Here is a 26,044-nt window from a genome sequence, read left to right on the forward strand (position 1 = left end):
ATAACTGGATGTCTTAATGTAGAAGAATGAAAATAGATCCATAATCTATCACCCTGCACAAAACTCAAGTCCAAGTGGATCAAAGACTTCAACATAAATCCAGTTACACTGAACCTGATAGAAAAGAAAGTGGGGAATAGCCTTCAACACACTGGTACAGTAGACAACTTCCTGAACAGAACACTAATAGCACAGACACTAAGATTGACAATTAATAATGGGACCTCATGAAACTGAAAAGCTTCTGTAAGGCAAAGGACACTGTCAAAAGGACAAAATGGCAGCCTACAGAATGGAAAAAGATCTTCACCAAACCCACATCTGGCAGAGGGCTGATATCCAAAATATAAAAAGAACTCAAGAAACTAGACATCAACAAACCAAATAATACAATTAAAAAATGGGGTGCAAATCTGAACAGAGAATTCTCAACAAAGGAATTTCAAATGGCTGAGAGTGTAGCTAGAGTTTTCCTGCCTTGCCCACAGTCAGGACAAATCTCTGTCACCCGCCAGTCCCACAGCTGCTCAGACCCAACCAAGTAAACACAGAGACTTATATTGCTTACAAACTGTATGGCCGTGGCAGGCTTCTTGCTAACTATTCTTATAGCTTAAATTAATCCATTTCCATAAATCTATACCTTGCCATGTGGCTTGTGGCTTACCGGCATCTTCACATGCTGCTTGTCCTGGCAGTGGCCGGCAGTGACTCCTTCTGCCTTCCTTATCTTTTTTTTTTCTCCTCTCTGTTAGTCCCACCTATACTTCCTGCCTAGCCACTGGCCAATCAGGTTTTATTTATTGACCAATCAGAGCAACACATTTGCCATACAGAACATCCCACAGCATGAGAGTCACTAAAAGAAATGTTCAACATTCTTAGCCATCAGGGAAATGCAAATCAAAATGACACTGAGATTCCATCTTTTACCTGTTAGAATGACTAAGACCAAAAACACTAATGACAACTTACACTGGAGAGGATGTGGAGTAACTTGTACAGCCACTTTGGAAATCAATATGGTAGTTTCTCAGAAAATTAGGAATTGATTTACCTCAAGACCCAGCTATAGCACTCTTGGGCATATATGCAAAGGATGCTCCACCGTACCACAAGGAAACTTGCTCAACTATGCTCATAGCAGCTTTACTTACAATAGCCAGAAACTGGAAATGACCTAGCTATCCCTCAATCTAAGAATGAATAAAGAAAATGTGGTTCATTTACACAATGGATTGCTACTTAGCTGTCAAAAACAAAGACATCAGGAAAATTTGCTGGCAAATGGATGGAACTAGAAAAGATCATCCTGAGTTGGGTAACTCAGATCCAGAAAGACAAACATGGTGTGTACTCACTCATAAGTGGACATTAGTTGTAAAGTAAAGGAGAACCATGTTACAACCCACAGGCCCAGAAGCTAAGTAACAAGGAGGGCTCAAGGGAGGGATGCATGATTCTCACTGTGAAGGGGAAAGAGAATGGACATTGTCAGTGGATTGGGGGAAGGAATAGTAAGGGGGTGGGATGGGGAACAGGAGGGATCAGGTCGGGAGAGGACGTAGGAAGAGAGTACTCAGAGAGACTACTGAAATCTGGGAGTATCTCTGGGATGAGCTAGAAACCTAATGCAATGGAAACTCCCAGGAATCTATGAGGGTGACCCTAGTTAAGACTCCTAGAAATAGTGGATACAGAGCCTGAACCAACCATCTCCTGTAACCAGGCCAGGCTTCCAGTGAAGGGACTGGGACATCAACCCAGTCACAAACTCTTCAATCTACAATTTGTCCTGCCTGCAAGATGTGCTGGGGTAAAGATGGGGCAGAAATTGTGGGAGTGACCAACTGACGACTGGCCCAGCTGGACACTCATACCCTGAGAAGGAACTCACCCCTGAGCACCAGGATCCAGAGGCAGGATATCTCAAACATATGTTTGGATAGACCAAACATGACTGTCAAAAAAAAAGTCAATGAAATTACTCCTAATGATATTCTGCTATACTCATAGATTGGTGCCTAGCCCAATTGTCATCAGAGAGGCTTCATCCAGCACGCCACTGATGGAAATAGATGCAGAGACCCACAGACAATCATGAGGTGGAGTTCAGGGAATCCTGCAGGAAAAGAGGGAGGAAGGATTGTAGGAGCCACTGGGGTCAAGGACATCACAAGAAAACCCACAGAACCAACTAACCTAGGCTCAAAGGGGCTCACAGAGACTGAATTGACAATCAGGGAGCCTGCATGGGACTGATCTAGACCTTCTGCATACATTACAGTTGTGTAGCTTGATCTTCTTGTGAGACTGCTAACAGTGAGAACAGGGGCTACCTCTGACTCTGTTGCCTGCTTTTGGGACCTGTGACTCCTACCTGATTGCCTTATCCAGCTTTAATAAAAGAGGAGAAGCCGAGTCTCACTGTAACTTGATGTACCACGGCTGGCTAAAATCCATGGAAGGCCCTACTGTGTATGAAGGAAAACAGAGGAGGAGGAGTGGGATGAGGGTGGGGACTGGGTGGAGAGGAGGAAGGGGAAACTTTGGTTGGTATGTAAAGACAAAAATAAATAAATAGCAAAAAAATGTAAATATATATGGAGATGTACATATCATGTACATCTGATGTATATATCTCATGTACATATATGTATATATGTATATATATGTACATGAGATATATGTATGTATATGTATATATATGTATATATATCATGTACATCAGATCTACGTATGTACATAGACATAATACTATATAAATATGAATATAAGTATTTTATATTAATTGTGTGTTGCCCATTGCCCAGCAATCCCACTCAAAACTGATCACACAGAGAAGAATCACCACTGCCTAGGGATGTAGCCCAATGCTGGAGTCCTTGCCTAACCTGTGTGAGGCCCTGGGTTCAATCTCTTGATCTGCATATAAGCAAGAAGGAAAGGAAAGAGGAAGGGTATAAGACGAATCTTAAAAGGTCTTATTTAAAGAAAACCCAGCGCCAGCTATTGGGGTAAATTCTGAAAGAGAGACAGAACAAGCCACAGCAAACCTCACCTCACCAATTCCTCAGCTGGTCTTGTTTCCTCAGATTGAAAGCTTCTGAGTCCTCCCTCACTCAGAAGTGTCTCCACTGAACTGCTGCCAAGAAGCCTAAAAGCTTAAAAGCCCTAGTTCCTGGTCCTCGTGCCTTATATACTTTTCTGCTTCCTGCCATCACTTCCTGGGATTAAAGGTGTGTGTCTTTCCCAAGCAAGACATGGGATCTCAAGTCCTGGGATTAAGGTGTGTGCCACCATGCCTGGCCTCTATATCTAGTGTAGTGGCTGTTCTGTTCTCTGGCCCCAGGTAAGTTTTATTAGGGTTCACAATATATTGGTGGACACAATATATCACCACAGAAGGGAGAATGAAAGAAAACATCACAGCCTCAGGCTTTGGAGACATAAGTGAAGAATGTCTATTGTAGCCTTGTCTTTCGTAAAGTTTGTTTTTCATTATGTGTCTGTGTGTGAGCATGTGCATGTCATGTCCGTGACGACAGAGGCCAGAAAATGGTGCCAGATCCCTGTAGCTGGAGTTACAGGCTGTTGTGAGCCCCCTGGGCTGTGTGCTGGGGACTGAACTCTGATCCTCTCTCTGCAAGGTCGAAGAATAATCTGAACCACTGAGTCACCCTCCAGCCCTGTAGCTGTCCTCAGTGGCAAAAACTCAAAGTGAATTTTCATGAATAGAAAAATGTATATGTGAGCTAGACTGCATCTATAGCATAAAAATAACACTTAGCCATTGGATAGAATGGGTTAAATCCATACCTGCTGGCTTGGGAGTGTTTGGACAAGATTTCAGATGAGAAAAAAAAAAAAGCATGCAGAGCACAATGGAAATCCCCTGTTTGCATTTACCAGCATTGGTATTATGTGTTTGTGTTTCTGTCTGTCTACAGAAAGCCTGGGCAAATAGGCAAGGATTTAGACTACTTTGTCAACAGGATTTACTTTGGGATGGGTGACTGTCTTGTGTGTCAAGGAGGAACAACAGTGGAATGGGAACAAAAGGAATAAGAGAATAAAGTGGGGGAAAAAATCAACTCTCAGAGGAAAATTGCATGCTTAGTCAGGGTGTGCAGTCAGTCAGTCAGGGTGTGCAGTCAGTCAGGCTGTGCAGTCAGTCAGGGTGTGCAGTCAATCAGGGTGTGCAGTCAGTCAGTCAGGGTGTGCAGTCAGTCAGGGTGTGCAATCAGTCAGGGTGTGCAGTCAGTCAGGGTGTGCAGTCAGTCAGGGTGTGCAGTCAGTCAGGGTGTGCAATCAGTCAGGGTGTGCAGTCAGTCAGGGTGTGCAGTCAGTCAGGGTGTGCAGTCAGTCAGGGTGTGCAGTCAGTCAGGGTGTGCAGTCAGTCAGGGTGTGCAGTCAGTCAGTCAGACTGTGCAATCAGTCAGGGTGTGCAGTCAGTCAGGGTGTGCAGTCAGTCAGGGTGTGCAGTCAGTCAGGGTGTGCAGTCAGTCAGTCAGACTGTGCAATCAGTCAGGGTGTGCAGTCAGTCAGTCAGACTGTGCAATCAGTCAGGGTGTGCAGTCAGTCAGGTGTGCAGTCAGTCAGGGTGTGCAGTCAGTCAGGGTGTGCAGTCAGTCAGGGTGTGCAGTCAGTCAGTCAGACTGTGCAATCAGTCAGGGTGTGCAGTCAGTCAGGGTGTGTAGTCAGTCAGGGTGTGCAGTCAGTCAGGGTGTGCAGTCAGTCAGGGTGTGCAGTCAGTCAGGGTGTGCAGTCAGTCAGTCAGGGTGTGCAGTCAGTCAGGGTGTGCAGTCAGTCAGGGTGTGCAGTCAGTCAGGGTGTGCAGTCAGTCAGGGTGTGCAGTCAGTCAGGGTGTGCAGTCAGTCAGGGTGTGTAGTCAGTCAGGGTATGCAATCATTGCTTAGGTGGAAAAAGCTCTTATTCAGAAGAAAGCCCCAGAGAACATCCCTCCTTGTTCACAGCGTGAGTGACACCTCTCAATTTGGCCTGAGGCTTTTTTGTTGTGGTTGTTCCACTAATTGCAAAACCCAGCTTGGTTTTTCCTGGGAGAGATGGTAACTTCAGCAAGTGCTAAGTACTCCTGGTTCAAATCATCAGTCCCGCTCAAGCCAGCCTCATCGACGCAAGCGTTGAAGCTCAAGGCGAGACTGTAGATATGGTTTTAAATGAAAAGGGTGTTCTCTGTGGACTTCAACCAATGTGACATGGGTCAGTTTATAGAGTCTCTGGAATATTCTTCTCTATCTCACCCTGGCTTCTTCTGGTGCTAGCTCATCCTTCAGGCTTCTCTCTGAATTTCCCTCCTTGGGTAAGGCTGCCTCCCTCCTCTCCGGGGCCTGAAATAATGCCTATCTTGTATAACCATTGCCTCTTTGTTCACAGAACTGTGGGGCTTGTTTTCTCCACCCCTCTCTTCTCTTCTCCTCTCCTCTCATCCTTCTCCTGTATCCTCAGCTCAGCAGTGAGAGATCTGAGGTGGAGAAGGCAAGCCTTTCCACAGCCACTCACTCCTCTTAACTAGGGAGCTGAGAGCTGTCCTCTGAAAGACGTGCCAGGAGTTTGTGCCCAGGGGCTTAGGGGTTTTAGGGATGCCTGGGAGACACCTGCAAACCGGAAGCTCCGTTCCTGTAAGTGCCGAAAGCTCAGCCTCCAATAAAACCGGAGTTTAGTATCCCTTCTTCTCCACACTGGAGGAACCAATATTAGCCTAGCGATAAATTTCAGAGCCTCAAAGCACCTCATGTGCGACACAGTGCGCGGGCTTGCTACACTAGTGCGTAAAGGCATCTCTCCCAGCGCCAGGAGGGATGCAACCCATAGCAACGGGACCGGTGCTCTCCCCACCCCCGCAGGCATCTCACAGATCCTAGAAAGGCTGCGCTAGAGGGGACCCGCTGAGGGGCCGCTGGGATCCCCTGGAGCCTCGCCAAGGGCAATCTGCCAGGAACACACTCCTGAGCTCGACCCATCTAGGCTTCTTCAAAAGGGCTGATGTTGCAGGGGAGGCTTGCCCATCTGCTCCCTGTCCAGTCACCAGCTTGGCCCTTTGAAACCGCCTTGGAGCCGGGCAGAATGGGGAGAAAAGACAGGCAGAAACTTGCCGTTCAGTCCGGGTGCAAAACTGGAAACTGGTGAAGACCCTTCTCATGCTTCTTCAGTTCCACCTAGCCTCAGGACACGGACGGACAGGCGCAGAGAAGGAGGCTGTGAGGTTGGCAGGCGAGGTGGGGGGCGGGGCGGTGTGGAAGCTAGTCCGCAAAGGGTGCTGGCCAAGAGCCCAGAATTGTCTGTCCGGGCGACAGGCCATCGGGCTTCTGCCCGCTCTTGCACTCACCAAGCTTTGCAGAGAGCTGCGCATAGTCCCCAGTGTCTGCAGCTGAGAGGGTAGTCGCTGGCTCTGTTGGAAAGCACAGACTAGCAGCTCCTAGAGAGGGACCAAGTCACCAAAGTGGCATGGGAAGGTATCCCAAATGCTTGGAGCCCATCACTGCTTTAGGGGTTGGGGAGCAAGGGAGAGGAATCAGTCCACCAGGGAGCAGAGCTAGGTATCTAGGGGTTTCCTTAACACAAGGAAAGTTGTCTTCCGGACTTCTGAAGCAGGGTGTGGTCACCTGTCACTCCGTGGTAGCAACCGGAGCGCAGCAGCTCCCACCGAGACAGTCTAGCGTCTCCGTAGAGGTTGTCGCGGGGCACCGGGGCTGTTTACTCTGGGGTACCGGAGGACAGAGTTAACTGTCCTCCACTTCAGCTGTTTCCAAAATCATTCCTTTTCTGCTAGCATCCCTGATACAACCGCGATTCCAGCTGAGGACCCGATCTGGGTCTTTTCCTCCCAGGCCACCTTGTCGCCCCCTCGCGGAGTGCTGGGTTCATCTGGCCTGCAGAACGCCCACGGCGGGTCACGAGCAGCAGAAGGCGTGGTGGTTGCGGTGGTGGAGCGACACAGCTGCCAACAGCTGGCTCAGCTGCTGCGCTGCGCTCGGGGACCAGCGAGTACGCAGCCCAGGTACAGCCCCTTCCCAGTGACGTCTCTGCAGCGGGTTATAAAAGCCTAGTGCGCAGCCTGCCAAGGTTCTGCTAACTCCTGAGCCCAGAAGGACCCGCGCCAAGACGGAGAAGCTGCTGCGGGCGGCAGCAGAGGAGAGAAGCAAAAGGGAACTCACTCTCGCTGGATGCGGACCCCAGAATCCGGGCGGAGGACCAGAACTTTTGGGAGCGGAGCTGAGAGCGGCCCTTCTTCCCCCTCCAGCCCTCACTCAGCACCCAGCTTTGCCTTTCCCGCCGCCGCACGCATGTTAGTGGGAGTTGCTAGCAGCAGCAGCAGGTGCACAAAGACCGGGTTGTCTTGCCGTCTAGAACTGTAAGGAGTACAAGTGTCTTAAGGCAAACGAGAGCCTACCTTGAAAGTGGAGGAATTTAGAGGCACCAGGGCCAGGCAAAGAGCATACACAGGAGAAGCATCGCTCCTCTGAGCAAGTCTCCTGCTAACAAGGACTGAGTTCTGCCCAGGAAACTTCCCACCGTCTGTGTGGCAGGACCTGAAGCCTCAGGCGACTGCAACAAGGTTCTGCAGCAAAGAGGGGTGCGTGGTGTGTGTGTGTGTGTGTGTGTGTGTGTGTGTGTGTGTGTGTGTGTGTGCCTGTAAAGAGGCCAGGGCTTTGCTGCCTTGCTCCAACATGGATAATGTACTTCCTGTGGACGGAGACCTCTTCCCCAACATCTCCACCAACACTTCTGAGTCCAACCAGTTCGTGCAGCCTGCCTGGCAAATTGTCCTTTGGGCTGTTGCCTACACCGTCATCGTGGTGACCTCCGTGGTGGGCAATGTGGTGGTGATGTGGATCATCTTGGCCCATAAGAGAATGAGGACAGTGACCAATTATTTCCTGGTGAACCTGGCTTTTGCTGAGGCCTCCATGGCTGCATTCAATACGGTGGTGAACTTCACCTACGCCGTCCACAACGAGTGGTACTATGGTCTCTTCTACTGCAAGTTTCACAACTTCTTTCCCATTGCTGCTGTCTTCGCCAGCATCTACTCCATGACTGCTGTGGCCTTCGACAGGTGAGTCTGTAGAATTGAGAAAGCACCCAGAGTACCGCAACTTTACTAAGGAGGTCTGGGGCTGGAGGTGTGGTCCGAGAACCAGACTGTGCATCCAGGCCCTGGGGCTCTGCCAGCCTGCCTGCCTGCTGGGTCCCTTTGATCATAGGAGCCCATTGTCTTCCTCATCATTTTTTCCCACTCCTCACCAGTCTCTCTTCCTTTCAATTCAATACTTCCATTTCCTTTACTTAGCGTCTCTTTCTGCAACCATCCACCAGCCCCCTCCCGTCCCCCAGTCTCTGTAACTACTTATTCTTTCCCATACATTCTTTCTCTCCTTTACTTTAGTGCCTGGATGTGGGATATCAAGGGCTTGGCCAGAGACCTAGGCTCTGCCCAGGGCATCATGAACTCTGGATCTGTTACTGTGTCGCACTTTGTTGTGGCTTTGTGTTTTAAGTATACCTCAGCAAACTCTTTTTTTTTTTTTTTTTTTTTTTTTTTTTTTTTTTTTTTTTTTTTCATTTTTTTCCCCCTGAAGATTCAGGAACTTTCCATTCCCACTTCAACTCTCCAGTGTTACATGAGAGTGGAAAACCATTTGACTGCAGTATTGAAACACTTCAGACTGATTTAGCCTCCTCCTCAGAATGGAGAAGCAGGTTCCTTTCCAGGGCTTCCCCAGGCAGGGGTCCAGGAAGCTAGCCCAGGGGGACTCTCAATTTCTTTTTCTATGAAAGGTCAATGTTTTTCAGCCCATACATCCACAGAGAAACGTGCTTGTTAGAAATAATTGAAAACTGGTCTCCTCCACCCCTCAGATTAGGGCTTAAGATGCCTCTTGGAATTACAAAGCTTGGCTCTTTCAAACACAGGGCCTGGTACTCTGGAATGAAGGGCTCCTCAGGTGTCATCACGGGAAACTGGTGACTACAGCACAGATTCATTGGTATTGACTTTTCCCTGAGTGTCCCAGGTCTTTCGTGTATGGTTTATATAAACAGGGTTACCCGGTGTTTACTGAGATGTGAAAGTGTGTTTAACAAGTGCCGCAGGGACCTGAAAGTGGATTGTTTTGTCATTACTGTTGAGATAAATGAATGTGAGAAATCTAAGGAAAGTATTAGGTAAAAACATCAAGGAAAAAATAACCCAAATTACAACCCTCTTTTATATGAAGACCATATATTGTTTGTAGTTTGTGTCTGTGGTGAGTAAATACTTTTAAAAGCCAAGGAATATCTCCATTCCTGTCTTGATAGTGGCATACAACTGTTGTTTATAAGTTCCTCACGATGTGTCTTAGATAAAACATGTTGTGTGAATCAATTTGTATTTTAAATGCAGGATGTAAAATAACTATTCAAAGTGTTAGTGAAGGAACTATTTTACAAGTTTGTCATTTGGACTGTGCAAGCTCTCAGATACTGATTTTGCTGAAATGAGGTGTGCCTGTAAATATTTCTGTGTTGACATATTCATTGAACTCATAGAAGATTCCTTAAACGAATAAGCCAGCATGATGTGTAGCTAGGTATATTAGTACAGTGAAACATGGTGTTTCTGTTCCATACATGCATGTTTACTCATTCTTCCATGAATTAGAGCTGAGTTGATTTTTTTTCCCACTGCAATGGGGCCTTGCCTGAGCTTCAGGGAGACCTGTCCATTGGTGTGAGCCTGAGCACTGGACAGCTGATGGAGCACCAGCAGACACCCTCTCTTTCTCTCCCTAACTTGCACAGGAACGTGTTCCACAACCTGCTTTTTCTAGGGAACTTAGGAGATTAAAATAGGGAATCAGAGTTGGGGTCTTCACAATGGATTGTTGCAGAAAGCCAGATTTCAGCCCCAGAGTTGTTTACCTTTATAAATCATGACTGGACCTTAACGCAATGGGACAACTGCCCAGTGGCTCTGAGGACCTCAGATGCCAGAGCACAAGAAAGGCCAGGTGTTTGCTATGTGCAGATGTGGCTCAGGGATGCTAACAGGGACATGCTCTGGGTTACACTTGAAATTAGAGTTAGGACCCAGGTTTGTGAGCCATTCGTGTCCCCCAAGGACATGTTCCTGTTCTTGCTCAGCTTCAGGAGCACCTGATGAAGGGGTCTTTTGCATGAATGCCCATTTTCTTCCCCCAAAACCACTGCAGAAAGAAAGGGTAATAAGTTGTCTCTGAGGGAGTGCTCACTCACAATATATCACCACACACTCCTTCCACCAACATGGATATGCAGTTACAAGAAATGCTTACAAGAGATGCTAAATATTTTAATGTCCCTTGAATTATTAACAGAGAACTTCTGAACCAAATCTTCGAAAATGACAGCATGGGTTTTTTTTTTCCTGGCTATAAAATCAAACCTTATTTATTGCAGAAGATTTTGGAGATAGAAAGAGCATAGACACAAAAAATTAAAACTGTTACCTCACCATCCCAAATAACACCTGGTAACATTTGAAATTCTCATTTATGAATATTCACTACCCCATGGAGGTCACGTTCTGTGTTTCTGTAACTCACATTTTCCATTGGTATTAACAGGAAACATTAATAACTTACCTTCTTTAGGCAGGAGATTCTGATTAAACTCAGTAGGGTCACATACAAAAGGAAGGCATGGGGGGGAGCTGAGGAGAAGGGTCCTCGTGGAGAGAGGGAGGTGAGAGAGGAGGGTGGGGGAAACATAACTGAATCCATTTTATAAATGTATGCAACTGTCAAACAATAAAAATTTAATGTCTTCAGAAATATATTTAATGTCTTCATGGTATTGCATTGTAATACCATGCAGGTGGCATGCAATTCTAGACAATTTTTGCCATTCTTACCAATGCTTTCGTGAATATTTCCATATAATTTTGTTTTATATTTTTTAAACTATAAAAGATTCCTGGGAGTAGACTCACAGGATCAAATGAACTATCTGATAAAAAGCTATTCCACTGTATTTTTAAAGGACTGTAAACTCTGGGCAGAGCAAGGAGTACATTGTGCTACCTGGTTCCTTTGAATCTCCGGAGCACAGAAGAGAAGATTTGATAGCTCACTACCTGTTGATGAAATAGTTCCATGAATTGATAAGTAAAACATCCCTAGAAGGACGTTTGGAAAGAGACATAATATTGTAAAGAGAATATGCGTAGTACCTGAAGATCCCGTTACTGATAGTTAGCCAGCTGAAAATCCCACCACGCTGGCTCACAATTGCTTTTCTGGATGTGCTATACACCTCCATTTATGCATTGAGGAGTAAATTTTAGATCATAACAACAACTGTTAATAGGTGACTTTCTTGATTTTATTTTCTCAGGCTTTTGATTCAGTCACTGTTGTTGCCTGATATTGTTGCACGGGTACATTCTGTGTCATGAAATATTTTAAAAAATAAGATTCCTGGCATGTAGCTCAGTGGTAAAACACTCACCCAGCACACATAGAATCCTGGGTTCCATCCCTAGGACTGTAAAAAAAAATGGAACACTTAGTAGATGCATTATATTACAAGACTACAATAATTTTCCATTATTCCAATAACTTTGAAAATTAGTGTCTTAGACATAAATATCTTACACTTACATATTGTATGCCTAGGCGATATTTGTTTGTCATGACGTGTGTGGAGGTCAGAGGACAATCTGCAAGGGTCTGATCCTCTCCTTCTATCACATGGGTCCCAGAGATAAATCTCAGACTTGGTAGCAAGGACCTCCCCCAGCTCCACCATCTTGCAGGCCCCTAGACCTAAATCTTTGAGAGTGCCTCTCTTTCCTGAGAAGAACTCCTTGAAGTGGTTTGGTTAAGCTATCCTTCTAAAATTTGCCAACTTTCTTCTTAGGACCAAACTATATAAAGAGAAATAAAGCTTCAATTGCAGACTGCAGCATTAATTCAGTGCTCCATGCAGTCGCTCTGTAAATGGAGGTGGGGGTAGAGGGAGGGTCTCTCCTCTAGAAGGAGCATTTTTAGAAAGATTTATTTGTGTCTTCTTCTATGTGTACGGATGTTTTGCCTGAGTGTATGTTTGTGTGTCACGTAAATGCCTGGTGCCAAGGGGCTCAGCAGAGGGCATTGGATCCCTGGAAACCAAAATTACAGATAGTTGTAAACCGCCATGTGGGTGCTGGCAACTAAAGCCAGCTCCTCTCTACAAGAGCAACAGGTGCTCTTAACCAGTGAGCCCTCTCTCCAGCACCAAAATACCCATTTTATGAAGGCAGTGCTTAGATTTCTGAGGCAAACAAAGCTGAGTGAGTTCAGCTTTCTCCAGCTAAACTTCAACAAGCATAAGGAATTTTGCCTGTGTCACCACACTTAAAATTCAACATCTTGTTAGGTGTAAAAGGTACAGGTGTGTGCGTGTGCGTGTGCGTGTGCGTGTGCGTGTGCGTGTGTGTGTGTGTGTGTGTGTGTGTGTGTGTGTGTGTGTGTGTGTGTGTGATGTTTCCTGGCTTTTCAAAATGAGGGCTGTTGAGAGGTGGGGCCTCAGTGTACAGGGGCTGTCGATGATGAGCATTTTATCAGTGGACCCTAAGGAGTGAGTAGGCAGCTGGACCCCAGAGCCTAAAAAAACAGGGAAGTGGATCAGGAACCAGGCCCACAGCAGCAGGAGGTTGTGAGAAACAATGGCTTCTCTCCCAGAGAGAGGCAGGTGTGACTTCAGTGAGATAAAAGATATGCATTGGTTGCTGTTCAGACTGGTTCTGGACTGTTGTGTTTTGAGTGAAGTGAAAAAGCCCAATGGGACTACCTCTAGGTGGCATGAGGATGGCCAGGGCTGCACAGAGAAACCCTATCTTTAAAGAAACATTTAAAGAAATGCTTACCTCCTTTCTGGAGCAGCCCCGCTATGCTCTGTCACGTGTTCTCCCAACTTCTGGGACTCTCTAGTGTCATGTTGGTTCAAGGAGGCCCTGCATAAGGTGGCGACCCCATCTGAGAAAGGGGTTATTTGTGTGTCTATGTCCATGTGTATAGAGGGGGTTATTCTGGGTGGAGGAAACCGCACGGCAAAAGCATTGAGCTTGCTCAAACATATTTGTTGGAGGAGGACAGATGTAATGAATGAATGGATTTATATTCACATACAAATGTGGGGTGGGTGACTAGAAGGGTCAGTGGGAAGAGAATGTGCCCAGTCTATTTTGGGGTTTGCTGTGAAGATGCATTGATAAGCTGGAAGACCAGATAAGCAAGTATTGAGGGATGGGTTAGAAACAAGTCAGGGATCAAAACACAGACTGGGGAGTTTTCTGCACACTGAGGTGGTAGCCATCTGGCTGCCTAGAATTAGAAAACACCTCTTGGATAGGTATGTCCCAAGAAAGGCTTGAGAGTCACAGGAATGTCCTACTAGGCACAAGGATGAGAAAAAGCAGATGGAGAGGGAGAGGAGACATCAGGACAAAGGTTACGAAAAGCAACCAGTGTTGGACTGTGTTCATTGTAGTCAAGGACATAGAGAACACTGGGCTTTGAAGTTAGAGAGCACTGGTGACCTGCAAAGAGACAACATCCACAGGCTGTGGACAGCGTGGCAACATGGGGAATGAATGAGCTCCTCCTCAGTTATCCACCCATGGAATCATCATTGAGCGTCTGCTCTGCGCCAGATGTTGAAGCACTAACCTTGGCTTTTGCCCCCAGATGTTGAGGCACCATGACCTTGGTGTCTTTGCCCCTGTTCACTCAGTCTTCAGGGATCCACAGAGATGTAGAGAATTGAGTGTGACCAATACCACACTGGAGATGGGAGGCTGAAAACAAAGCAAGCCACTCCCTTGGGAATGTGGGAAAAGTTTACTGGCTCCAAGGGAAGAAGGGGGAGGAAGGGAAGGAGGCAGAAGAGGAGTGGGCTGCAGAGAAAAGAACGTGTAGCTTTGTATTTTAATTAAGTTCAAGGACACGGGATTGGAAATGCTCATAATGATTTATTAATATTTGTTACTTGGAAACTTGGCAGATTTCATGTTAATAAAATTGATAGTGATGTCTTCTTTCTGTATGCTTTCCAATTTATTGTCTCATCCAGCCTTCCTGCTGCCAGTAGGATGCTTTGCCTACCTAGCCAAGGCAATTAGGTGCAGCATCTTTTATCATGGTCCACCAACTCTCCATCTTCTCAGAGCCTGAAGATCACGGACATTGCGTCTGTGTGCCTATGCATGGCACGGACTCACACATGACTGCTCATGGTGGCCTTTGGATGATAGCTAAGGAAAGCTGCCATTGAAAGCAGAGGCTGTAAGGCTTCTCTAAATACCAAATGCAGCAGATGCAGCAGGTGCAGCAGATGCAGCAGATGCCTCCTTTACAATTTTCTACCTCCAAATAAATTCAATTTCACAACCTTTCAGACAGGGGGAGGGCCAGAGTTTCAAACACATTTTAAATGTTTTTTTTTTTTTTTTCTGTTTGCTGATTGGCTCAATTTGATTGTCGCATCATTATAAATCCTTTCCCTGTGTGTAACTGAAATCTGCCTATCTAGGTTGGGGTAGCTTCTACTGGTCTAAGTCCCTTCTCTGTGACAACCTTTACAGTATATCCTTCCTGGAGCTTCTTCATCCTTAGTTCACTCACTGCCCATGACTCTTTCATCTTTCCATTTTCATGATTCTTATTTGTTGATGGGATCCTTAGAAGAAGGTGACCAGAATGAAGCATCCATCCTGTCGACATGACCCTGTCCAACACCATGTGCTGTAGGACTCATATCCTCAGCTCAGAACACTTCTACTTAGAAGCTGATTTTGACCCGCTGTTCTAAATGACATGTCATTACCCATGCCCATAGCCTTCATCCAATAGCACTGCAACTGTCTAGAATGTGCTGCTTTCTAACACTCCTCCCTGCTCACTTGGCTGCAAGCTCTATGCAAACAAGGGTGCTCTATATGGTTCCTGTTCCCAGCGCTTACCCAGCACAAAGTAAGAATTCACTAAACTGTGTTCAGTATAGATGAACTGACTGTGCCTCCCTCTACACACTAGAAGATCTGAAAACCAAGCTCAGTGCATGAGTATTACATCCTAAAGCATGTGTAAAATGTTCTCTGTTGAACAAAAGAAAAACCTTGCTAAGTGTCTGCTATATAGAGCTGTCTGGCAGGACAGAACACTTTTCATCAAGGATTCTTCATTCTAAAATACCTACAAGTTCTAATTCACACCTGTCTCTTCCTCATACCACTTGGCAATCCCCATGGGGTCCTCATCATTCCCTGATGGTCCCGATATACACTGTTACAGGAGTAGAGCTGTAGTTGGAAATGTGTTGGTCATTGCCACCACAGCCCCAGTCTCTCCAGGCATACTGGGATTGTATAGTCAATTATCTTCCCTAGTCTATTATCAAACCCATAGTTTTTTTTTTCCAACTCTACTTTCATCCTCCTTCTGAATCAATACCTACAAAAACTACCCTCCATCCAGTCCTCCAAGCACTGCCCACAGCAGCTAAGTGCCTAGTCCAGGGTATGTGGCTTTGTAAATAGTGTTTACCTCAATGTCTAGCACTAAAACAAGGGAACATTCCAGCACAGAGTGACCCATGAATGCTATGGGATAGGAGACCGAGTGCATGACCCTCTCATGCCCCCACAGGAAAGACTGCAATTGTACTTCAGAGGGAGCGGTAGCAGGAGAGACTCCCAGAGGAGAAACCCCGGGGAAAGGAGAGGGACTTCTACTGTGACCCCAAGGTCTCAGCCCCAGCATGAGTTTGCTGCAGCACATGAGCTGCTTTAAGAACTGGATCTATGATGGGGAGTTGGCATGGTAAGCATCAGGACTGGGTTTGATTCTCAGAACCCACACTTTTTTCATACTGAGCCGGCTGCGCTCAGTATGAAAGAGCTCAGGCAATAGGTTCCAGCACTGGTTCTACCATGCCCCAGCTAGGCAGACTTCATCAAGACACTTGATTTAGCTGAGCTTTACTGTCTGATAAAATGCACCCAATAAAACTAACCCCAGGCTGGCGAGGTGATTGCTCAGCAGTTAAGAGCACTTGCTGCTCTTCCAGAGGACCAGAGCTCAGTTCCCAGTAACCATGTTCAGTGGCTCACCTTTAAAGTAACCACCTTTAATTCCAGCTCCAGGAACTCTGACATGATCTTCTGACCTCTGTGGGCATGGTACTCATGTACGCAAATCCATACACAGACATGCACATACACAGAAATAAAAAATAATAAAAGTAAACCTTAAAGAACCTAACGTCATAGGATATTATCACAAAGAGAGAGTAAAAGGTATGAATATGTCTCAGATCATTGACTGACACCCAGTGAGACCCCATTAGTGGTAATTAGCATCCTGACCTCTAATAAACCCTGACTTATCCTGTCTCCATTAGACACCCCCACTTCTGTCTCAGCCTCCCCTTGGCTTCCTTGCACACCAGGTATAATAACACTAAGGTGAAGCATCTTTCCTCGATGAGAATACAGTTTAAGGTCGGGCTGATTGAGCCGCCTGTCTCTAGCTAAATGCTTTTCAGCACCACTGCCACCCATGGAGACGTACACACTCCGCTAGAAGTCCATCATCTGCATAATTACAGCTCATGCTGCAGAGACACTAAAAGCTTTCTTCCATACCATGCATTAACTGTGCGTGTTCAACCTTCTGGCACTGTAAAATGACATTGTCTTCTGCCAGATTCAAGTTTAAGAACCGCCAAATTGAGGGTTTCTTTTTTTTTTGTTTTGTTTTTTTGTTTTTGTTTTTCGAGACAGGGTTTCTCTTGTGTAGCTTTGCGCCTTTCCTGGAACTCACTTGGTAGTCCAGGCTGGCCTCGAACTCACAGAGATCCGCCTGCCTCTGCCTCCCAAGTGCTGGGATTAAAGGCGTGCGCCACCACCGCCCGGTGTGAGTTTAAAAAAAAAAAAAAAATCATAAGGCTTAAAGTAAGTTTATGGTTCTGTGTTGGGTCCACAGTCACAGCTATCAATAGATGCGTGATGCCTGGGGGCTGCAGGTGGGACATGATTCCTGCTGATCTGTAATGGCCCCCAGCACCACCTTCTCAAGGAGAGTGCATTTTGTTCCTTGCATGGATTCTGGCCTCTGTGTGAGTTTTCATTGACTTCTACCTCAGCACAGCTGCAGTGTTTATTTGGCCCTCAGCACTTCCTACATATCAGGAAACGACCCCATTAAGCATCACTGTCTCCTGACCTTTGACTAAAGCTCAAGGAGCTCTTACATGTGAGGTAAGGCCCCACCCCTAAGCATCTCAACACCACTTCTGAACCCATCAAGGGTTCTTTACATATTTTCAGTTAGTCACAGCTCTCTCAAATACAGCAAATCAAAATGCAATCTTTAAAAAATCTAAGCACCACTTATAAGCTTGACTAATTAAGTTCTTCCTAAACATTCCAAGCGATAATCACACATTTAATACATCTGATTTTTCTTAAAACCATCAAATCCCTAACAGGAGGGTTTATAAGCGTTAGGAACAAAATTCTCAGGACTTAGCATAGATCATATAAGCCAAATACCTCAAAACTCCCCCAAGTTAGCATTCTCTTAAAGCGCTCCAACTGCCTAAGAATTAAACTTACAAATTCAGCAAGCATGCATCTAAATATCAAATACAAAATACATTTGTTAATCCTCTTGAACACGGCAATTAAAATTACAAATCTCATAAATAAAATGCTCCTATAGGTTAGGTTCTCATTTCTACAAATTCATAGAAAATCACACACAGCAACTTACGACCACCACAAAACTCACATCCCTACACACACACACACACACACACACACACACACACACACACACACACACGTTCCTTACACAACATTGATATTTCTTTGTTGTCTATTTCATTTGTGTGTGTGTGTGTGTGTGTGTTTCTGTGTGCACATGTGCACCTGTAGACTCTAGATATATATTCTTCAGTTGTTGTCTACTTTAGTTTTTTTGAAACGGTATGTCTGCTTGAACCTGGAGCTCATCAATTCAGCAAGATTGGCTTGCCAGTGAGCTCCAGAGATCCACGCCCACTGAGCCTACTTTTGTATGTGGGCATCTTAACTCGGGTCATTAAGCCCTTTCCTGACTGAACCACATCCACAGTCCCTCTGTTTTCTATTTAATGCCTTCCCAGCTTCCCAAGCCATGCTCTGCAGGAGGCCTCTGAGGTCCTGAAATCAGGGGCTGAGTCAGAGGTGTGAATCTGAGGGTTCCATATGGAGTCTTGCCCAGAGATGCACCCCAGATCTGAGCTCCTTTCCCAGCAGAGATCTGCTTACCCAATACCCTTAAGATTTGCCTACACTTTTCCCCTAGAATTATTTTAAAGTTCTGAGAAACCCTGTCCTCTGCTCCCTTGGCTTCCTTCAAATTTTACTCTTTCCCAAGTTTTACCTTAGCCTTTTATCAAGGATGGATGGGAGCATGTGAAACCATGCCCTACCCACCCTGGGTTACACTTCTTCCTTCCCTCAGTCCTTCTCTTATTTTACCTTATGGGGGTCAGTCCTCTGTTGTCAGTAATGGTGTGCTACACACAGAACGGGAGTTTATTCTGGCTCCCCATTCTGGAGTTCCAAGTTGGGGGCCACTTCTGGATGAGCTTCTTGTCAACAGAGTCCAGAGGTAGTGCAAGGTGCATCATGGCCAGAACTGATAGAATTAATATACACATATTATACACACACACACACACACACACACACACACACACACACACACATATATCCCCTATGCAAATAGGCTTTGGTCCAGCTAGTCTACCAAAGTCCAAGAATCCAGTAGTCGTTCGGTCCACAAGGCTGGGTGTCTCAGCTGGTCTTCAGTATACACCAGAATTGTGAAGAAGTACTCTCTAATGCCAGTAAAGGAATGAACTTGCCAGCAAGAGCTAAAACTTCCTTTTCCATGACCTTTAGATAGGCTGCCAGCAGAAGGTGTGGCCCAAATTTAAGGTGGATCTTCCACCTCAAAAGACCCAGGTTTAGGGTGGGCCTTTACACTTTAAATGATTTAATTAAGAAAAAATCCCCCCACATAGTTGTATCCAGCCATGGAGATTTTTGTTAATTCCAGATGTAGTCAAGTTGAAAACCAAGAATAACCATCAAACATGTGATGTGTGTGTGTGTGTGTGTGTGTGTATATATATTATATATAGTTGTTGAAATATGTATTTCTCCCTATATATTTCATATGTGCATATATATGTACATGTACACACACACACACACACACACACACACACACATATGTTTTAACCAGAACTGAATTATGGGAGCTATGGTATACCTCTCCAAAAAAAGGAAACCCCCAGATACAGTGTTGTGCACTTGCAGTCCCAGCACTGGGGAGGCAGAGGAGTCAGACAGATCCCTAGGGCTTACTAGCCAATCATGGTAGGCTACCTGACCAACTCCAGACAAGAGAGAGACCCTGTCTCAAACATCAAGGTGGGCAGCACCTGAGGAATGACAGCCAAGGTTGTCCTCTGGCTTCCAAGCACACACACCTACACCTGCACAGACACTTGCGTGGACACTTGCACTCACATGAACAAACAAACATACACAAGTAAATAAAGTCACCACGGACACTCTTGGCATGCACCTCTGATGTAGAAACAGCAGTGCCCTTTCCCCTTGAGAGACTTCCTTTCTGGAACCTGGAAACCACCCAGAATCAACTACTAGTTCTTGTGGCAGTCTTTCATCAGATCAATGAGTTGAAGACCTTCTTGTAACTCTGGAAATTCCGGGATCCTCCTCTTCCCTTTTACCTCACTGCCTTGGATTTTAGACAAATACATTTATTTGTTCAACTCTAGCACCTGAGTGTCCTCCTTTGCTACTCCATAGATGTATGAGCTCATGTAGGAGGCCACGGAATAGTCAGGGAAGCCTCCTCTCTGCTCTGTCTATCATAAAATATAACTTAGACATTCATCTTTAAAAGCTTAATATGCACATTAGTAGCATGGGAGGGGATTGGGAGCATAAACTTAAATACCCACCTTGTATGATTTAATAATTTTATTTTACTCTGGAGAAGTGACCTCTTGATTAATTAATATGTTTTCATAAGAGGATTTGTCTGATTCTGAAATCCGTTAAACAAAAGGAAACCCTCCTTAAATACTCTTCTAAATAGTCCCAGAGATACAGATGGAGCTAGAATTTCAAACAGAAGCAGCTCTGAGTGTGACTATAATTAGTCAGTGTAGTAACTGAACTGGGATATCCAAAGAGATACCTCATGGGCCAATCATCTGGAGTCATCATTTAAGATGGTTTCCTTAATTATTTTCTCTCCCCACCTGGGATGCTGAGGAGCTGGGAGTCAGTCACAGGTGCGGCATGGCGGTCTAAAATGCTAGACACACTGCAAAGGCAGAGACAGTGCCCTTATCTTCCTGGAGCAATCCTGTCACTGCCGCTATCACCAGCTCAAGTCAGCTTTGAGATGCTCCTGGGTCTCAAATCCATGGTCCCAGATTGCTGCTCCATTCTCCCCACAGCCTCAGACTGATTTAGCAAGTGAAATTGAACCAAGAGACATGCAGCTGTTAAAAGAACACCAAGGTGGAGTTCATGGGGACCTTTTACTACTCAGAAGGTCTCATCTGTACTTCAAGGAAAGAATGTGTTCTTGATCATTACCTATTCTTTGAACGGTGTGAAATGCGGCTAATTAGCGTAGTGGAGGACTTGAGCTCTTTAAAGAGGTACCAGGAGATGATCCTCCCTGGAGCCACGCTTTACATTTGTTCCCCAAATGCTTTCCTCTTCCCGTGTGGAGTGGCGAGGATCTGAAAATCAGAAGGCCAAGATCCAACTGGAGTGTCAGCAAAACTATAATGTTCTTGGTTTTTCAGTGGCCTGGTGTAATGACACAAATTAGTCACCTGAGTAGGGGTCTCACCTACAGGATTATCCCTGGTTGCCTTAATAGATGTGGGGAAACCCACCCCCAAATGTGGGTGGCACCTTCTGGCAGCAGCCCAGAAGAAATGTGGCAGATTTTGATTCCTTGGCCTCTTCTTGCCTCTCAGTTAGTTTACCCTGCTGCTGCTGCTGCTGCTGCTGCTGCTGATGATGATGATGATGATGATGATGATTCCTTTGCTGGTATCAGAACCGGCATTTCCAGGCTTCAATCACTAAGGATCAGTGGATCCCCAGGAAACTCTTAGGTCCTCGGTGCTGGTTGGGACTAGTGAAGCCCTCAACCTTACGGACTGAGCAACCTCCTGGGTTGTCAGACTTCCCATGGTGAGACAGGCAACATGGGGCTACTATCCTGACTGCTGAGGGATTCACTTCAAACACTGAGCAACCCTTGACTCTCAGCCTCTCAGGTGTGAGATAGCTGTTGTTACTGTTTCCACATAAGCTGACTTAATAAATTCTATTCATAATGTATTCATCCTGTGGGTTCTGACCCTCTAGAGAACTCTGACCAATCCACCCTGAGAATCATTGAGGAGACAGAGAATCAAGATAGCTAAGCTGAGCGACTAGAGCAGTGTGCAGTGTAGACGGTAACAGAATCCGGATAGTACAGAAGTATCTGGAGTTGCTTTCTAATGGAACGGTACTGCATACTATGCCAAGGAGAAGACTGGGGGCCTGTTGCTGTGAGCCCAGATTGCTACTAAAAGGCTTCCTGTCTCCGTCAGAGTTCTCTCCACCCTGAGTGCCAAGGAACTCTGAATTTAGATCTCAAATGAGGTTGAACATGCCTTCTCTTCCTCTCCTTCCATCTTTGTGAGTCACTAATGGTCTTGGCCTGGCTCTAACCTAGAAGAAAGTCATTATTAAGAAGTGGCCATACTTCTAACCTGGAAGAACGCTATCATTAAGAAGAGACTTTAGGGCTGATGATATGGCTCAGCAGTTAAGAGTACTTACTGCCCCTGCAGAGGACATGGGTTCTGTTCCCAGCACAGGGCACCTTATCCAATGCCTTCTTCTAGCTTCACTGGTCACTTCATACATATGGTGCATATACACCTATGTGCAGGGAAACGCTCATACACATAAATAAACCTTGAAGACATAGAAACCGAGATAGACAGAGAGGGCAGGGAGAGGTGGGGCGGGGAGGGCAAGACAGACAGACACTTTGGACCACAGTTCCACACAGCCCCCAGGATCCAGCAGATTGGGATTGAGATGAGAGGTGCAGTCCTGCTGGGAGAGCAGAGTTAATTCTTCAGCTCTCCTGCACCTTCATCAGTGGAGCGTGCTGCTCAGAGTCCTGGGGTGAGGCCAGTTTTCCGAGCACTGGGCTCTTTGCCAGGGTTTGTCTTCTCCCCTTCTCTCTCCTCTTCCTCCCCCTTTGTCTGCACCTTTCTTCTCCTTTCCATCCCTCCCTAAACAAAACCCTCCATGTCCTCCCTCATAGCCCTGCCTCTGCTGCGAGAAAACAGCACAGATTCAATAAATGTCAGTGGCTGAAAAACCGAGACAGAGCAGGTGAAAAAACAAGAGCTGTTATGTACAAAACATTTACACAGCAATATAAAAAATCAAATTACTGGTGTTCTCATTAAGCAAATGAGCCCATAAGAATGCCGAAAAGATTCTTGGAGGCTGTTCATTATCGAGGTATGAACATAAGCTACTTTTTCTAAGAAAAAAAAATAGCTCATTCTTTAACAACATCTGCAAAACTTCAAATTTCTTCCTGGTCTCTCTTGATGTACCTGTTTTATGCCATAAAAATCACAGATGTGTTCAAAAGAATTGGCAACTCACCAACAACTATAGTATGCAGTGAGACAAAAAGCAAATCAAACCTTGTGTGAGTCCAAATGCCTCCATCACCAATCCTTAGAAATTTCATTCCAAAGCAATTTTTCTATGCGTGGGATTGTTTCCATATTTAGAGCCCTTGTCTTAGCCAGTTTTCCATTACCATGGAAAAGGTTGGCGATAACCAACTCAATAAGAGGAAAAGTTAGTTTTGGCTCACGGCATCAGAGGCATCAGTCACCCCATGGTCACATGCCCCCCTTGCCTTGAGGCTGTCACTACAGGCTCACACAGAACATCCCAGCAGGAGCACAATGTAGAAGAAGCCTGTGGTCTTCAAGGCAGTGGGTGGATGGGTGCAGTCCTAATACGCCCCTCTACGCACATTTCCTGTGATCTCACTTCCTCCCACTAGGCCCCCATCTCTTGAAGCTTCCACCCACCCCTTCCCAGTAAGACCACAGGCTGGTGACCGAAGCTTTAACAGATAGGCCTTTAGGAGATGTTCAGGATCCAAACAATAGCAGTCATCCAGTATATGTTATTTTTTAATTTCACATAATATATCAGTTACTGTTCTCACTGATGTCACAAAATACCTGGCAAAGGCACCTAAAGAAGGAAGGATTTGTTTTGGCTCAGAGACTGAAGGCACAGTCCATCGTGATCAGGAAGGCATGGCAGACAACAGGAGCATGAGGCAGTTGGTCAAATTTTGTCTGTAGTCAGAAAGGAGAGATGAATTCTGGTACCCAGCTCATTTTCTCCATTTTCCCTTTTTATTCAATCTGGTACCCCAGCATATGCTGTGCTGCCCTCCTCATTGAATATGGGTCATCTTGCTTCAGTTAAACCTCTCTGGAAACACTCTCACAGGCATTCCCAGAGGTGTGTCTCCTAGGTGACTCCAAATCCAATCAAGCTGACGAGAAAGATGAACCATGACACAAAGTAACATAAGAAATATTTCGTGCAATAAATATTTTCCACAAAATTATGTTGGATGTTTGGAAAATACCACCATTTAAATGATTTTTTATCCTTAATCTAATGGTGTTTTTAGTTCTTTGACACAGTATATAACTTGTCAATGTTTTCACTGAACTTGCACGTGTACATGACTATTGGGATAAATTCTTCAGAATGTTAAATGCTTTCAGACTTACGCTTTGTTCAGCTAAATCAAAACTAAATTAGGAATATCTAAACAACTGAGCAGCAGCTTGAAGAGGACTGTTTATATACAGCACACAGGAGTGTTGCTTTACCTATTTTCTAAACATGGTCTATGTCTTTTTTTTCCCAATAGCAAATATTTAAAATGTTGTTTAGGGACTGGAGAGATGTTCAACTGTTAAGAGTACTAGCTGCTCCTGCAGAGGACCCACGTTCAGTTCCCAGCACCCACTGGATGCTAAACTCCATTTTCAGGGGATCCAATAACCTGTTCTTGCCTCCATGGGGACTGCATACATGAGGCACATGGACACACATTCAGACAAAACATCCTCACATGTAAAATGCACTTCTTATGGATAAGTATCTTTTTACAAATTTATTACTTTTTTCCCTCAGTTACATAGCCAATTTTAAAATCTTCTTTTTAAAGAACCCATTCTAGATTAAGAATCTACCCTTTAACTTTCATACCATGCAAAAAGTCCCGTGTTTCCAATTCCACTTTAAATTTCTTCTTTAATGGTCACTCTAAATAAAGTGGTTATATAATTATAACATTCGCCTTTAAAAAAGTGTTTCTCTCTTTTGTGTCATGCTTAGGAAAACCTTCCTTGATCTAAAAATAAATAAATGTGCACAAATAATTTCATGCTATGGTTCCAAAGGTCTTCAGTTTTCTACCCATCAGTAATTTAATTCAGCTTCCCTCTTTTCCAAAATGCTATAGAATTATTGAATGATTATTTCCATACTTATTTGAGATATTACCTTTGTCCTACCTTGAATTTTGCTCATCTTTGGGTGATCTACATTTTTAATTAAGCAAATTGTTTTGCTAACACATGTTAATTATGTATATTAATGGAATTTCATGCGATGTTTCCAAATACATGATGCATTGACCACATCCAGCTACACTTCTTACACCCTCTCCTCTGCACTCCGCCCAGGCCCTGGCAATCAGTATTCTGCTTTCAAGTGAGTTCTCATTTTCAGTTTTCACATGTGGAAAAGAACGTACAGTGTGTCTATCTATGCTAAATTCACATGAGACATGCATTTATCCTTCCTATAGACTCTGGGTTTATTTTAAATACCCCTGTTGAGCTTGTGACAGGGAAGAAAAGGTCTAAGCGGGGAAATGGCAGAGAAGGTAATGGGATATGTATATCAAGAAAGCAGACGGGGTTAGGAGACACGGGGGGAGTAGCAGAGGGGAAAAGAGACGGATGGAGGAGTGGTTAATGATATGGATGTATGAACACATCACAATACAGTGAAACCTATTTCTTTGTATGCTTACCAAATTTTTTTTATCTTGATAATGAATAAAATATTCCTACTTAAAAGCCCAAGTGGAACTTTCCCTGAAATGCATTAGACTCGGTACATTTGCAGAGTACCTCTGGAGGAGACTGTTAGCACATCAGGTGCTTTTCAAGGTGCAAATGTAGTGCGTCATCTATATAGGTTTCTTCATATGGAGAGTGTGCATTTCCTTAAAATTTTCAATATACTCAGGGTCTGGAGAGATGGCTCAGTGGTCAAGAGCTCTGGCTGCTCTTGCAGATGATGTGAGTTTGGTTCCCAGGACCAATGTAACTCCAATTCCAGGGCACTCAGTACCCTCTTCTGGCCTCCCATGGGCACTGCACATATGTGGTACACATAAAAATACATGCAAACACTTATACACATAGAAGAAAGAAACAGATCTTTAAAAATAGATTATTTATATCATGTTTATAAATTATAAATATTTCATATATAAATTTAACAGTTTTGGTTGCTAAATGCAATTCAACAATTTTCCTACTTTTTTCTAATGGATTATTGCTAGTCTATTAGAAAGCTAGTGATCCTACAATACTTAACAGCCCTGTAAGGAAATAAGTCCTGTGCTTTAGCTAGAGTGCTACTAATTTTCCCCAGGTCTCCCTAAGATTGTGATATAGTTTACAGTCACCAGTCTTTTTTTTTTTATTTGCTATGTCCTTTACACCTTTATTTACTAGCTCTTTCAGAGAAATATTAATTAAAACTGGCCAGTGT

The 26,044-nt window shown here is 44.9% G+C and overlaps 1 protein-coding gene across 1 annotated transcript in view; it reads left to right on the plus strand.

The window, feature by feature from the left end:
* Positions 1-6,692: 6,692 nt before the first annotated feature.
* Positions 6,693-26,044, plus strand: part of Tacr1 (tachykinin receptor 1) — a 175,861-nt gene continuing 156,509 nt past the window's right edge. The window contains exon 1 of the mRNA XM_028871374.2: positions 6,693-8,080. Coding sequence (XP_028727207.1) covers positions 7,692-8,080 — 389 coding nt within the window. The 5' untranslated portion in view covers positions 6,693-7,691. The remainder of the gene's footprint in view (positions 8,081-26,044) is intronic.

Source organism: Peromyscus leucopus, chromosome 3, assembly GCF_004664715.2.
Source record: "Peromyscus leucopus breed LL Stock chromosome 3, UCI_PerLeu_2.1, whole genome shotgun sequence".
NCBI classification, from domain to species: Eukaryota; Metazoa; Chordata; class Mammalia; order Rodentia; family Cricetidae; genus Peromyscus; species Peromyscus leucopus.